Source organism: Electrophorus electricus, chromosome 21 (assembly GCF_013358815.1).
Source record: "Electrophorus electricus isolate fEleEle1 chromosome 21, fEleEle1.pri, whole genome shotgun sequence".
NCBI lineage: Eukaryota > Metazoa > Chordata > Actinopteri > Gymnotiformes > Gymnotidae > Electrophorus > Electrophorus electricus.
In genome coordinates, this window is record NC_049555.1 from 863,027 (window position 1) to 878,751 (window position 15,725).

General features: G+C 40.2%; 1 protein-coding gene across 3 annotated transcripts in view; it reads left to right on the forward strand.

Moving 5' to 3' along the window:
* LOC113585611 (diacylglycerol kinase zeta-like) overlaps nucleotides 1-15,725 on the forward strand; it is a 69,661-nt gene that overhangs the window by 41,754 nt on the left and 12,182 nt on the right. For all 3 annotated transcript variants that reach the window (XM_027023195.2, XM_027023196.2, XM_027023197.2), the window contains 4 exons: nucleotides 101-141; nucleotides 531-724; nucleotides 5,174-5,287; nucleotides 7,650-7,706. In XM_027023195.2, coding sequence (XP_026878996.2) covers nucleotides 101-141; nucleotides 531-724; nucleotides 5,174-5,287; nucleotides 7,650-7,706 — 406 coding nt within the window. The remainder of the gene's footprint in view (nucleotides 1-100; nucleotides 142-530; nucleotides 725-5,173; nucleotides 5,288-7,649; nucleotides 7,707-15,725) is intronic.

A 15,725-nucleotide genomic window follows, 5' to 3' on the forward strand; every position in this document is an offset into this window, starting at 1 on the left:
GCTGAGTGGGTAAGAGCTAATATTTCCATTAGGTTGGATGGGTCAATCTGTGCTGATGTCTGATTCAGACCTGTTTGTGTGGTGTTTTTTTTTCCCCCAGCAACAACGGCAGACCGTTTTTACAGGATTGATCGAGCTCAGGTAAGGGAGCTATACACTGACTAATGGTGCTGATTCAAGTGTTGTTTTTAAGCACATCCAGCCAGCATGAAATAGCCACATGCTCATTTGATAGGTATTCAAACTCAAACAGGCACTAGATTGCAGCCACATGTGGTTTAATTTTTTGTGGGGATAAAATATCCTCACAATGGTAGTCTAACATTTGATTTTCCTGGAAAATATATTTCTTATACTTCTCACTTGGCCAATTTCTTATAGAAAATTGAGTGTAGGGAAAGTAGTATTAGCTACAGAAATAGTTCAAATGAACTTACTCTTAAAGATAGTAATGCAAGTGTGTGTGTGTGTGTGTGTGTGTGTGTGTGTGTGTGTCTGTGTCTGTGTCTGTGTCTGTGTCTGTGTGTTAGGAGCACCTGCACTATGTGAATGAGATCTCTCAGGATGAGTTGTTTATTCTGGATCCAGAACTGGTTGTCATGGAGAATGTAAGCACGTCACCAGGTGTGCCTGACCTGCTAGACTCATCAGATATCTCAGCATCCCAGCAGAAATTTGCCTTCCCATCCTGCTCCTCCACTCCACCCCCCTCTCCACCCACCAGGTCAGACATTACTCATACGCCCATATGCACAAACGATCTAGTTTTGAAGCTTTATAGGACATATGCTGTTAATTACAACCCTAATAATGTCTTGATTAATGAGATGTAGTACAGGGTTTTTACAGTATTGGACACCTTTATAGTCAGGTAATTATCACCACCATTTTAGCAATAAATATGGCATTACTGGTGTAGAGATTTACACAAGGTTGTATGATATGGAACATTATGCCCATTTCACACAGTAATATATTGTATTTCACACTAACATACTTTATATCATACTGCATTACATACAGCAATGTACAGTATATAATACTGCATTGCCTTTTCAGACCTTCCTCTTGTGTACATATTCAAAATGTATACTCTAAATGACTTCTATTTTAGAATACCTCTATTTGATCAGTTTTAGCTTTAGTTTATTCCGTGTTATTTATTATGGATCTCTGTAAATAGTTCAGCGTAACTTACCTGGTAAAGAACCCATTCTCACTGAGAGTATGGCGCCATAATCAGTTGTGCGTGTTGCCTCGTTGTTTAAATATGAGCAAAACCAACTTACTGGAGTGCAACTAAAAGTGCAGACTAACAAAGGGTGAGGAAAATGTCCAGTGATGTGGGGAATGACTGGTCTAGGAGGGACATCTGAATATAAAGAGGGAAGATGGTGAGAACAGAACAGAAAACGAGAAGCTTATCCATGAGTTTAATGCTACAGCCTATTTTGTAGCTTAAGAAGCACTTTTTTTGCCTTCCAATTCAACAGCTTGAAGCCATTGTAACCGCCTCCTTCCTGACTTTAAAGTTCTCTGTAAATCGGCCATGGCTGAAATGTGAAGCAGCTCGGCTGTGTGAAGAGGCTATAAGAGCAGAGCAGGCAAAGGTGGAAACAGGAAAGCTTCTGTCATTATTAAACATTCGCGATGAGAGCATAGCTCGTTATCTCATTTGTACTGGTTCAATGCGGGTAAATTCACCGCAGCAAAACTCTGCATATGCTGTAAGCTTAAACACACATGCGCACAGAATTTTTGGAACCTTTACTATTGAATCTAGTGAACCTACTGAAGTCAACATGTACACGGGTGACGAAATGTGTTTGTGTGTGACACACAGTACAGAACACAGAATTTTCCCTCTAAAAGTGTGCTTTATCTATTTATAAAATCCTGAAAAATCTGTGCAACTCCACAACTTAAGCCGACCTCCTCCTGCCTTGTGAGGGTTTGTTTTGGTTTGCGTGTGTTTGTTCAGATCAGTTTGGCTTTTTTTTTATATGTAATAAACAAACAGGTAGATGTAAAGGTTTTCTCTTTATATTTTCTGTTCATTTCTCTTTTAAAAAGACACAAGCAGCTGTGTGTGTGTGTGTGTGTGTGTGTGTGTGTGTGTGTGTGTGTGTGTGTGTCTGAACCTTTCAAGGCAGAGCAGTAGCAGTGGGCTAGCCTCCTGCTACAGCTTAAAATGGAATGTCTAATAAAAGCCCACATAGCAAACAGAGCAACCGTCCATTGGGTGTGGGCGTGCATGTGAGCCTGCCTGTCTGCATGTATGTCTGTTGCTTTTAGTAAGGCAGTGTAAGGTCCAGGTGTGTATGAGTGAGTGTTTCTTTTTAAGACTGGTGTAAGGTCCAGGTGTGTATGATGATTAAGGTCCTCATTGCAGTGTGGTGCATAGAGAGAAATGAACAGTCACCAGCTGTTCATTAGTTACCATCATTTATTGAAAGAATGACTTGAATATACTCTGCTTTTCAGAGAGCTATACGGGCCTCCCAAAGTGGACCTTAACTGCTTCACAACTGCAGACACCATATTGTTTATAAACCAGGGCTCACTGCCTGAGGGCTGTCAAGATGTTGAGCTCAATCAAAAAAATGGGCAATACATTACCTCATCTTGAAACAGTCTTTAAAATCACATAATTCCACCGTTTCCTGTCTCTGCCTTCAGGAATGAAAAGGGTCTGTGCTTTTTGCAGGATGTTAAACAGCACAGCATGTGCACAGAGTGTTTACTGGAGAGCTACTTTCTAAGAAGCATACAGACTGCTAAGACACCCCAGGTGGACAACGAATCCACCCAGAAAGGGGTGTGTGTGTATGAATGAGTGAGCTTAGTGTGTGTGAGTGTATATAAATGAATGAGATTAGTGTGAGAGAGTATATAAACAAGTGGTGTGTGTGTGTGTGTGTGTGTATGTGTGTGTAATAATTTGTGAGCTTAGTGTGCGTGATGTATACTGAGTGAGCTTTATGTGTGTGAGTGGATTTGGCCCTGAGTGGCAGTCTGTGTCTCTGTAAGGCCTATCAGGGTTAAACTAGCCCAGTGGTCCTTGGCTTCTCTCCATTACATACGCAATAAGTGCATTGTATCTCTGTAGTGTCAGCTCATTTGAACACATACAGAGTACTAAAAGATTCTCATTTACTAGACTACATCATTGATCAGGAATATTTATCTAATACTGTATTAATTGCAACAACTTTGTGTAATAGGCCTTAACGCAGTTAAACAGAGTCCTTGGTGTTCAGAGGGAGATGTGATGTATGCATGGATGACGGCTCCACATTGTCGGCATGACAATGACTCAAAAACCCACTCCAAGCCTAAATGAGCAGTGGTGCTGCCTCTAGCCCACATGTTAACCTGCATCGCAGTGTTGCATCATGGCTGGGTTGGGAGTTGGACTCACTTTCCCTGTCTCCAGCTGACTGGTTACAATGCCATTTACCCTAGACCCCTGGACATGGGTACTGAAACCCATGGTTGATTGTGTGGTCAGTGTTCTTGTGCTTGTCTGTCTCTCAGGCACAGTACAAATTCCTAGACTGTGACTCTGGTTCCTAGTGTAATTGTAGTTCCTCAAAGATCAAAACCAAATGTTTTTCTTGTCTGAGGCAGTGCTGTCTTCATCTCGTCAACATCTAAGCCCACAACTGTGAATTATTAAAATGTTAGATGTGGTTGCTATTGTGTGGCTTGCTGTGCTGTTGCCTTGGTGTTTGTGATATTTTTGTTCTTTTGTTGGTTTGCTGTTGCAGTGTGAGACACTGTAGATGATATGAGTAGATAGCCCTGTGCAAAACCAGGAATGTCTACAAGTCATTTCTCCAGCCTAAATGTTACATTCATTAAAACATGTGTTGGCTGCGTTTCTGTTGGCCAGACATGAAACATCTCCACATATCTGCTTTTATCCACAGCTCTGGCCTTTTTTTATTGTTATTCTTTTTAAAAGCAAGACTATGACCTTTTTTAACTTTTATCTTATATTTATTATCCTCTTTCATTTTCTCTCTGTATTCTTGGGCACCATTTTGTGTGAGCTTGCTGTTTTTGATGCCTGCACACATGCGTACACGCAGGTCTGTTTTTGATGCCTGCACACATGTGTACACACAGGTCTGTTATTCAGATCACTGTACTCTTGTTCACCCTGGGGGATGAAATAACGATTCCACTCTGAGTCAACATAAACTTTTCTTTGCCCACACTCAAAATTGCATTTAAAAAGACAATGAATAGAAGCAAGTTTTGCCTTTGGGGGCAAGTGTCTGTGGTACACAGAGAGTGGGAGCTGGGTCCGATAGAATGCCATATTATATCTGATTTATAAAATAATAAACATTTGTCAGAGGTTTCCAAATGGAGTGATAAGGTTTATAAATATTTACATTATTTGTATAAGAGAACCTGACTACTGCAGGTTAGTGTGGTTTCATGACGGATCAGACATTATCAGAATGTTTTGAAAGAGAAGTGATGTAGGTTGAGATCACCCAGCGATGGGAGAAGGTAGAGCTACAACTACATCAGTGTCCAGATTCTTCTGTCACCTTTCACCTGTGAGAGACACTCAACAGATCTTGAATGGCTTGAGTGGTTGACAGGAGTTTGTTTCTTTCACTTCAGGTGATTAGCTTGCAATTTAACCTTCAAACAACCATAATGATGATCATAGTTTTTCAACCTCTCAAAATATGTCACTACTACATACATTAGGTTTTTTTATAAAAAATCAGGCTAAAGCAGTCAAATACACATTGTGCTGGTTATGAGATAGTCTTCTGCGCATGAGCATGTGTTACTGTCTTCTTCCAGGATTAGACTGTGAAAGCGAAACTAATGCATTTTACATGTCCCGTTGCTTTGATCGCTGTCTCAAAGCTTCCCACTGAATGGAAAAAGAAGAAAAAAATGTAGAAATACAAGCAAAAATTAACAATCAGTCCCCTGTCGCAGATTGTTTCTTGTATGGTATCAAATTCACTGTAGAAAAGCAGTGGAACTTCACTTGCTCTTGTTGAGGTACAGGTTGGAGCAGTGATGTCCAACCATGATCAAGTGGAGAGGAGTTGGATGTGTAGTTGAGCATAAGCAGTCCCACTTGGGGAGCCTGTGGTGTGCTGAATGGTAAGAGCTGTGTCTCTCTGCCTGTGTGCAGGGTCGGCGAGGACCAGCGAGCCTCACAGAGAAAGCGTGTGTCCAGTGACAGCTCTGTCCCTGAGGTCCAGGCTCACAGTGACTCCCTACGAACAGCCAAGCCCGCGCTCAGCAGGTGAGACGTGCGCACACTCTCTCACACACACACACACACACACACACACACACACACACACACACACACACACACACACAAACAAACAAACACGCACACAGCCAAAACAATAGAAGCACAGTTGCACAAACACAGTGTGCATAAGGATGTCTCTCAAGTTGGTGAATAAATTCTGATCGTTGAAGTAAACAGTGTGTGTGTGTGTGTGTGTGTGTGTGTGTGCGTCTGCATGGTGTTAGAGGCTAGAAGGTATTTTCAGGAAGCAGCTGGAAAAACGCCTGAAAGGCATGGAATTTCATTTACCATGAGTACATTCATCTTCCAATCCCCACCCCCCGATGTGTGCGTGAGTGTGTGCGTGTGGGTGGGTGGGTGGATTTTTGCGTACGTGCTTGTGTGTATTTGGTTCCATTATATAAAATTCAGGCTACATTCCATCTTTGTATAGTCTCTTTGCTTAGAGTCATACATGGTAAAATGCCCTAAAATGAGTCCTCTTATTTAGCTTAATACCCTGTGTCAGTTTTGCATGCTTAATAAGAACTTTGTCTGCTCATCTTGCCATTTCAAAATATCTTGGGATTAAGAAATATTTGATGAATTCAGTCTGGTGAAACTCTATAGACGTTATTGCCTGTCTGTCCATGATAGTAACAGATAATTGATTTTCTCGCTGGATCACAAGGCAGGAAGGAAATATCAGCATCCCAAGGAATCTGCCAGTCCTCAAAATGGAATCAGCCGTGAAATATAAAGACATTAGGAGGCTTTGATATTGAGGTGGCAAGTGTGATGAGGATGAGGAACTGGCTGACTATGACAGTTTGAAGGTAGCCAGTCTCCAGGTATAATACAGATCCTCAGAGAAAAAGCCCAGTCTTTAGGGGTATTGAGGGGAAAATATGCGACAGAAAATCAAATGGGAATGGGAATGCCCCAAAATGGCTCACTCCTCCTGTTGTCCTGCATGGCTGTGAGCACAATTCGGCATGTGGAACGGTGTTTGGCATCCTTCATTACTGGAGATGTGCCTGTGTAAGGCCAGTTAGCTTGTTAGAAACCATTAGCTTTAAATAGGCCTGGTTAACGTTGCTCTACTGATTAGATTTGCTTGCCTTGTCAGACCCCATATTATAACTCATCCATTACTAAGTCCTTCTGAATCATCTTTTATTTGATTAGGAAGGGAATATCCCATATTAACGTAGAACAGCAGAATTATTAGAACTGTTGTGCTGTCAGTCATTGGTCTGCTGAACTCTGTATGCAGTGATCTTTCTTACTGCTGTATTAGGATCTTGCTTGTACTGATCTTTCCTGTACAATATTACCTCTGAGGACTCTTAGTGCTGTTTTAGGATCAGTTTACTGTATAGTATTAACCTTTATGTTTCTCTCAGTGCTGACCTAGGATCAGTAAAATCTGCTGCACAACACAGGATAATTGGAGCAATGTAGTCAAAGTGCTTTCACCCACACAAACTTAAATGCATTTACAGACCAGACATTTGTTAAAATGCTTATTACCCATTTCAACTAATACAAATCCATTTTCCAAATTAAATGTTGCCAGAGTTTAAAGAATGTTTTAAAATGATTATAATCCTAATTATTTTAATTAATATGACATTATTCAAGTATTCCTCCCCTGCCCCCCCCCCCCCCCCCCTTAGGCTTTCTGGTCTCCATCACCCCACCCATGCAAGCTGATGTAGAGTTAGCTTGTAAAGCAGCACCCAGCGAGATGCAGCTAGCATATGTGCCATCACATTCAAGCATCTTCTGATATTTTTATGTCTAATGAGCTAATGTCTCAGCTACCGATAATGATTTTCTGTTAGTTCTCTTCTAATGATCCAGATAAGCTGGTAGCTAAGCACTTTAATTTGTTCTGAATATGCGAGCTCGATTTTGACTTGATTAAATAACCATCATCCTCTTTCTCTATACTCGTTTATCAATTACGAGATGAGGCAAAACACAAGGTTTTACTTTCAGGACCAGGGGACTGTAAGTAATTAGGGGCACAAAATGGCCAGCATCCACTTCCACTTAGAACTCTGCTGTTTAAACCAGAACAACTTCCACGTGTTATGAAGGACATGCTTTAATTAACCCCTCAACCACGTTCTCAATATTCTGTCCAGATGTGCTTGCTACCATGGTGCTTTGCATCTAGTTTATACTCACATTTCATTGTGTTAATTTTACACTCATCTTTTTTGTAATTTATACTTTCAGTATAATAAAGTATTTTTTCTTTACACTTTGTTCACAGTATGACCTCTTAATCATTTTTGTGTTTCATGATTCTCTCGTAGTGTAGTTTTGGTTTATTCTTTTGTGGTTTGTTGCTTTGAAGGGCGGGGGGTGTCCATCGCTCAAACACAACCGCTGCAGATTTCAAACCAACAATCAGGTGAGGCTGCCATCCCATCAGCTCCTCTTTTCTCCTCTCTTCATGTTAATGTACCTCTCTTTCCTCACTGCCCTGTACATTGTGGATGTTAGCGTTTAAAGTTTAAATTAGCTCACAGATGAGCTCCAATCTTATTCCCTGGGCGGGTTGTTATTGGCCAGCAGCAGAGCGGCCCATCTCTGCCCATTAGTCCTGTGCCCCTGCACCAAGATGAAATGAACTTTCACTGCCAGCAAAGACAGTAGGGGACATTTTTGTGGTTATTATTTTTGCTGGAATGTTCTGTCCCTCATTAGAGTCCAGCTGTTTCTCCTGGCACAACCTCAGAGAACATCACACGTGTACACATGTGCGCACACACACAGGAATGCAGGTCAGAGCCATTAAAAATGATAGTGATGAGCATGGTGCTAGGGTCTGCATGCCAGCCAGTGTTTTTGCTTCATGGGCTCCAGGGACCTTCCACTAGAAGTCCACAGAGTGATAGAGTTGCTTACAGCGTGGAGAAAGCCCAGAGCCATTGTTTTTCTGTGTATTCCCAGTGTCCATTCTACTAAACATAGCCATCTGAAAACTCCACTGAACTTCAGCACTCTAACAATGCATTTTCTGCTTCTCTATGATCTCTCTCTCTTTCTCTCTCTCACTGACTCCTCTCTCTCTCTCTCTCTCTCTCTCTCTCTCTCTCTCACTCACTCACTCACTCACTCACTCACTCACACACACACACACACACACACACACACACACACACACATACAGATATGTTAATATCCTAAATTCAGTCATTTAATCTGGCTGGCACGAGCAAGCATGCAGTCTGCTGTGTGTTGTCCCAGTGACTCAGGCTTCTCTCGTCTGCTTTTGCCTGATTATTCTTCTGAATGGAGGGAATAGTGCTGCTTTGGATTCTGCTTCCTGTTGTATAATAAAAGCAGTTTCATAGCATCAAGTGCTCCATTTGTTCTTAATGGGATTATTAAACACTAATCATCTTATTTGGCCCAGTCCCATGTGCGAGGGCCAAAGGTGCAGAGAGACCAGCAAACATCTTATCAACAGCACACAAACAGCCATGGGAGGAGAGGGAGAGACAGCACAGAGAGAGGAACAGGAAGAGAGAGAAGTGATTTAAGTAATATCGGTTTTGTTGTTTATTACTGAATATCCTTTGGGATGTGGAGTCTGAGACTGGTAAGAACAGAAGTTGGTGGGAGCTTGAGCTAGAGACAGAGAGAGAATGAAAGATATAAACAGAGAGAGAGAAAGAGAGCTAGGGACAATGGGTTACTGAAGCAAACAGATATGTTGCAAATGGATTTGAAGAGCACATCAAAATTTTAGGACCCGATTAGTCAGAGCATTTCGTTTCTGTGTAAAAGCACTTATTAACATTAGCCATCGATGCTAATGTAGCTAACAATGAGTGCTCATGCTAACTGCTGGCACTCATGTCCTGCTAGGGAGCATCATCGCTTCTAGTTGAGCAATGCCTGAAAGCTCCATATAAAGAGTTATCTTCCATTCAGATTTGAGACAGGTCAACACTCTCATCTCTTCTCTGTTCTCATCCTGCATCGTATATCATTCACTGCCACTGCAGGCACTGGGGGTCATTTCCCAGATATAGTTTATGCTTGCAGTAAATTACATTGTCAATGGTGATCCTTTACTGAAAATTCTTTCAAGTTGTTGCCCATGCCTAATCTGTGTCCCTGTGTTCACGCAATACATCTCTAGAGTGGTCATTGACTCTCACTGGCATAATGTGTTTGTGCTGTGTGGCTCAGCGATAGTAGAGGGGGCGTTACTGTACCTGTCATCAGTGATGGCTGGAGCAGATGCAATTTCACATGGTGGAATTGAGCAGGGTGGAGAGGCCTATTGGTGGAGAAGACTCTGATTGGTGGGGAGGATTCCAATGGGTGGAACAGATTCTGATGGCTTCCAGACACGCATAGATGACAGACAGAACCATCTGCCAGTGGCTATCTGTCATGTTACGAGACACGCCTATTAACAATAAAAGACTTCCGTTGGAGAACAGAACAAACTAAAACACACACTTAGGAGGATAGCTTACACAAGACATGCCTTTTTATTAAACTAATATTAAATGACCCACTTTTAAGATTTCAGCTTTTGATGTCTACTAAATAGCAACCACTACTAAATTTCCCAAGTTTGAGATATAAATTTAATTTAAAAATATAGAATTTAAGCCATGCATGTAATATATGTTTAGCTATCTGCTAAAGCCCATGGACAGAACAAAAACATTTGCTTTTATTGTCAAGCAATATTGAATAACAATGTTATTGACCAAATATCCCTTTAAACCCTTTGAAAGTTTAGAAAATGATCAGGAACCACTGCTATCAGACAGAAAGACCTGTGAGGATGGGTGTGAGGATGGGTGTGAAGATGGGTGTGAGGATGTGTGTGGGTATGATTGTGGTTATGACTGTGAGGATGGATGTAAGGATGGGTGTGGGGGTGAGGTCCAGGCAAGTACACAATCAACAAGGAAGGCCTTAGATGTGTTAAAACTGACTGTGTTCATTTAGATGGAAGTGGGGATGAGTTTGTGCCAGACACAGTTGACCAGAAAGAGACAGAAACAGAAGCAACACTACTCGGAGAAAAAGAGGAAGATGGAACACATTTTCTTGCTTACTTTTAATTGAAATAATATTTTTTACTCGAAAACATGTATGGTTTTGTAAATTTTGTTTTAAACAGAGAATATGAGGGAAGCTTTTGTTTTGTGGTCATTTAAGGTTTGAATTCTATAGTCTTGAATGTACTTTCTACTCAAACCGGATTGTCAGTACACTTATACTGAAATGTCATTCACAAGCTACTTACTATGCAACATTCTGCCTGAATCATTATAATGTTGTCTGAAGTTATTGCAGTCTTGGATAGGACTGTGTTCAGGAAGGAAATCTCTCATCTTGTCAGGGACATTCAGACAGTGAAAAGGCCTTAGGCCAACAGAACACTAGAGCTGTGTGTGTGTGTGTGTGTGTGTGTGTGTGTGTGTGTGTGTGTGTGTGTGTGTGTGTGTTGGGAGGGTTGGGGGTAGTCAGACCCGATTTATGAGTCTGGAGTCTAAAAGCTGTTCTTAATTATGGGACAGTCACACCAGATTCCTGCACTGGTGTATGCAGCTTCCTGTGTACGAACGCATGCGCACACACACGCGCTCACACACACATACGCACACACACACACACACACACACACACTCACTCAAAGAGACTCTCATTACAAACCATACGGGAGCACAGAGCCTGTTCCACCCCTCCACCCTCCCATGCTTACTCACGCTCTCTTATTCTGTCACTCTGAAATGATGGATGGTTGAGGTAGACAAAGGGTGAAGATCTACATTGCAGCAACGTTAAATCCAGGTGGTGTGTAAGTTTTAAGGTTTATTATTTCTGACTTGACCCAGATCTGACCCTGCATGTCTGCACTCAAGCATGACCCCTCTGGGAGCCCTGTGGGGTATATGGACCATCTTTCTCGACGGTCACTCTGGAAAGGGAAACAAGTTTGACTTTGCTAATAGATGAAAGATCAACTGTTAAAAAGCCGTTTGTTTACAGTATGTTTATCATGTGTTGACATATGCTGCACATTTCTAAGTGTTCCATGTTCACAAAATACCTGATTCAACTCAGTCCTTTCTCTGTTAAAATGATCTTTTAAAAACTTTACTTCTCCCTTACTTCTCCTCTCTGCTCTTCTCCTCTCCTCTCATCCCTTCTCTTTGAGGTTTTTGGTTTTTTTTTAATCTATACCTGTCTGTCTGTCGTCTATCTCCCTCACTCTTACTCTCACTTTCCTTCCTTTCCCACTGGGGAGCAGATTACTGCCACCACTGTCAGTGTGGCTTTTGAACCGATGCTTTTGACAAGTCAAACTGCTACTTTGATCAAATATTTATCAAGATGAATGCCCCGTGCTCAGGGCTGATGGAGCAGTGGGGGGGCAGAGACCCTCATGTTAGCATGTGCTCTTTCTCTCATTAATCAGCATGAACAGAATGACACTGTCTAAACTGTTCCTTGTGTGTACACACGTTTTTTCTAAAGCTTTTTTCTACACATTTTCTAGTTATTATTTACTTGCAAATGCAATTTCATTGTCTTGTTCAGTCAGATAACAAGTATGCAGAGGTAGCAAAATTAATGGATACCCCACAGTAAAGGAAAGCACTGTGGAGATTTGTTTGAGCTGCACAGTGTGTTGTGTTCTGTGTTAATCATCACCCTGGTATTAGGCTCTGTAATGTGTGTATATGTGTGCGTGTGTGTGTATGTGCCTGATGCGTGTGCTGTATCCTGACCAGATCACTGAACAAATTTATTTTGCTTCCTGCAAAAATATACTTGTCAATTATGTGTTTGACACAGAATCCAAATATGTTTTCAGACATTCTCTATTACCCATAGCTGTTTAGTTTAATTGCCTTGTCACTTAAAAACCATTCATGTTAGAAAAATTCTAAAATAGTTTCAAATTCAGCATAAAAATTACTATAATATATTTTAGTTTTGGTAGCAAAAAAAAAAAATCTAATTTTGATGCCCAGTGTAACACATTTTTCTGTAACACTTTACTGAAATGTGGATTAGGGCATGGTTTAAAAGGTTACATGACACCCACATAAACCCTTCATAACAACTGATTTAAGCATACATACACATTTAGAAATATTTACATAAACAATGCTTATTACAACAAGCATAAGCTGTCATAAAAGCTGCTTTCATCAACTTCAGTATCAAGTTGACATAACTATATCAAGTGACAGACAGAGTTTTGCTGACATTAGGATGTTATGACAGGTGAAATGGCATAGTTATGACAGGTGAAATGGCATGGTTATGGCTTGTAGCTCAGTAGAAGTTTTTGGTATGTCTGGGTGACAGTGCTTTGATATGACACAGCTTACCAATTAATGCTGTTGGTAATTTATTTATTTATTTTTTCAGAAGTGAGGATTTCAAACATGAAAAAAACGAAAGTGTCTTTTTAGTGAAGTTTTTGACACTGGCCGTTTTACGCTGTAGTGACCAATTTCAGTGTATTTTATTTGGCCCTTTGTTCCGTTTTGCCGTTTATAAAAATCCTTCTGCATTGTAATGACACTGTTATAATAGTTATATATATTTTCTGTTTTTTTGTGAGGTTCATTTTGCGCTATAGAAGATTTTTATAATTTTTTATGTATTATACATTTTTATAAATGATGATGCTGAAATTACACTGTAATGCTAGATTATTCTCTATATCCCTTAAGTAAAATGGATGTTTGTAAGGCCTTTATGAATCCTTGTCCAAATCGTCAAATTATGATATATATATATATATATATATATATATATATATATATATATATATATATATATATATATATATATATTCTCTAGCCCATAAGTAATGTGTGTAGTGGATATTGGTGTTCTTTTGCTTTGATCAAGAAACACACAAAGTCTTAGTGAAGTTTTAGTACTCACAGCCAGGGAACATGTGTTTTATTCAGCAAGAACCATCTCCAAAGAAGGACCTTCAGACGTGAAAATTTAAAAGTCCTAATATGGGTGTAGTCACCCTTCATTGGTCATCAGAGACTTGGCCACAAAAAGTGACATGCGATACTTCATTTACATTTCTGCCTGGTCACAAAAAGGTGGGTTGCTACTTCTTTCAGGGACTATCAATCCTTGCATTATCTCTGTTCCAGTGGAGTGAAGGTCAGGCCTACCATACCAGAGTGAACTCTCTGTAAAGGATGGAACAAGTTAAGCACCCCCCCCCCCCCCCCCCCACACACACACACACACACAGCCAGAGAATGAACTTTTGATGATACTTAATGCAGATTACATGAGTAATATAAAAGCATCACTACCACACATGAGTTTTTGTTGGCTGTTGGATACAGTTTTAATGAATCATTATGCAATACCATGACAGTGTAAGTGAATGTTATGTATACTGTCTCTAGCCCTTAAGGTAGTTGACTGAGCTAGCTATACTTTTCACAATTAAAATTCCTTGCATAAAATTAATAATACATGGCAAAAGTGTTTATTATTAAAGTGTTTTAATAATGTCATAGGGAGGTTTCCCTCTACCGGCTTGCCAATTATGAAGCCTGTAGTGCTTTAACAGGATGTCTTTCTGCTGCGTGGGAAATTAGCAGCACAGCAGGACGTTTACACCATGTTTGAGAATTAAGCACCTTGAATGCACAAAAAAATTCCCCAAAAAATAGATTACTATATTAAGCACTCAGTGGCAAAAAGTTTTGTTATATAGTTTGTTATATAGGTCTAAGGAATAACCTTAGATAGTAACTAAAGTTTGCTAGTTGATTAGCTAGCTAACTAACATACAGGAATCCTAGTTGGTTTGACAAGCCAGACAGTGAGCTGGATAGGCAGCGTTAGCTAAGCTAGCTGACTAGCTAGGCACAGAAAAGATGGTGTTGGACAGCAGTTGTTCATGAGATGACCACAATGACTTCCTTGCTAGCTAATGTGTTTTACAGAAATAGTTAATTAATTCACATTGCTTATGCGTCGTTAAGAAGTAGTGACTTGCGGATTTTCTCGTTATTTCATTGTAAGTGACTTCCAGTGAAACATTGCCCATGCCATTGTAAGATAAGCTAACATAGTTTCTTGATATGTGCATGGTCAGTAGGTTTGACATACCCGTTGCTTTGTTTAACAAACATTATTTTTCATGATCAACTTGAAAGGTTAACAGTTATTCTCATTCAAAAGTAATATTTTAAGTTGAATGTTTAAAATGACAGTGACTGACGTTTTTCTGTTTGCAGGCAATTATTTCCGTATGAAATGTGCTAAATTTGCATTCTTAACAAAACCTTTTAACAGTATGGCTAAAAACTGAGTGTACAGTAAAAAGTTCACTAAAATTTCTGTTGCACGGTAGTTTTTTCTTGTCATTGTTACTACAGAGCATCTCTATCATTCTTGTTACCAACTTCACTAAGCACGTTTTGTCATGTCATAGCAGCATTGTCACCCTGACATACAGAAAAAAGATATATGCTGAGCTCCAGTTGTCATAATATACTCTCATTTCACCCCACAAAGTGCCAAGACGCATCTTTTTGTCACCAGAAATCTCTTTCATTTGACATGGTTAAGTCAACTTGACATCAAGCTGACAAAAGCAGCTTTTATGAAAGGTTATTCTTGTTTGAATAAGCATTTATAAATGTTTATGTAGATATCATGTAGCCTTCTAAACCACACCCTTCAGTAAAGTCTTAGTGGTATTTCTAATGCTTTATGGGTCTTTTCATGATTCAAAGCATTGGAAGTATTTCTACCATCTAACATAAATAACTTGGGTCAAAATTACACCAATTCACATTAGGTATTGCTCAATGTCTTTTGATATCTCATAGAGTGTGTTGCAGTCACAGTATGCAGTAGTGTAATCACAATAGAATATGCCCTACAGGTTGCAAACACATGCCCTGACCAGTAGACAAGAGATACAGCAGCTAGAGCACCTATTTTTGAGTCTGTCACATACATATTGGTTTTTTTTTTTTGTTTTGGTTTTTTTCCTTGATCGTGAAGCTCCTTAGATGGTTTCAGATGAACTTGCTGCACTTTCATTGTGGCATAGCCCACATAGCACCTTGCTGTGAGTTTATAATGTTCAATGCCATTTAAATTCTTCACCAGCATGGTGGCTGTAGCTCAGATAAACACACCAATTGTCTTGTCTCTCACTCTGAAAATAGTCATCAGCTGTATAGTTGTAACAACCTCTTTATTCAACCTATGCTGTGTGTGTGTGTGTGTGTGTGTGTGTGTGTGTGTGTGCGCAGGCATGAGTCAAAGTCCCCCTAACACAGAGCAGCAGGGAATACAGCAGTCCCCTGTTGGGGGAATGAGAGGATAAAGGGTGGGTGTGTGGGTGGGTGGGTGTGTGGGTGGGTGGGTGTATTTTTGTTTG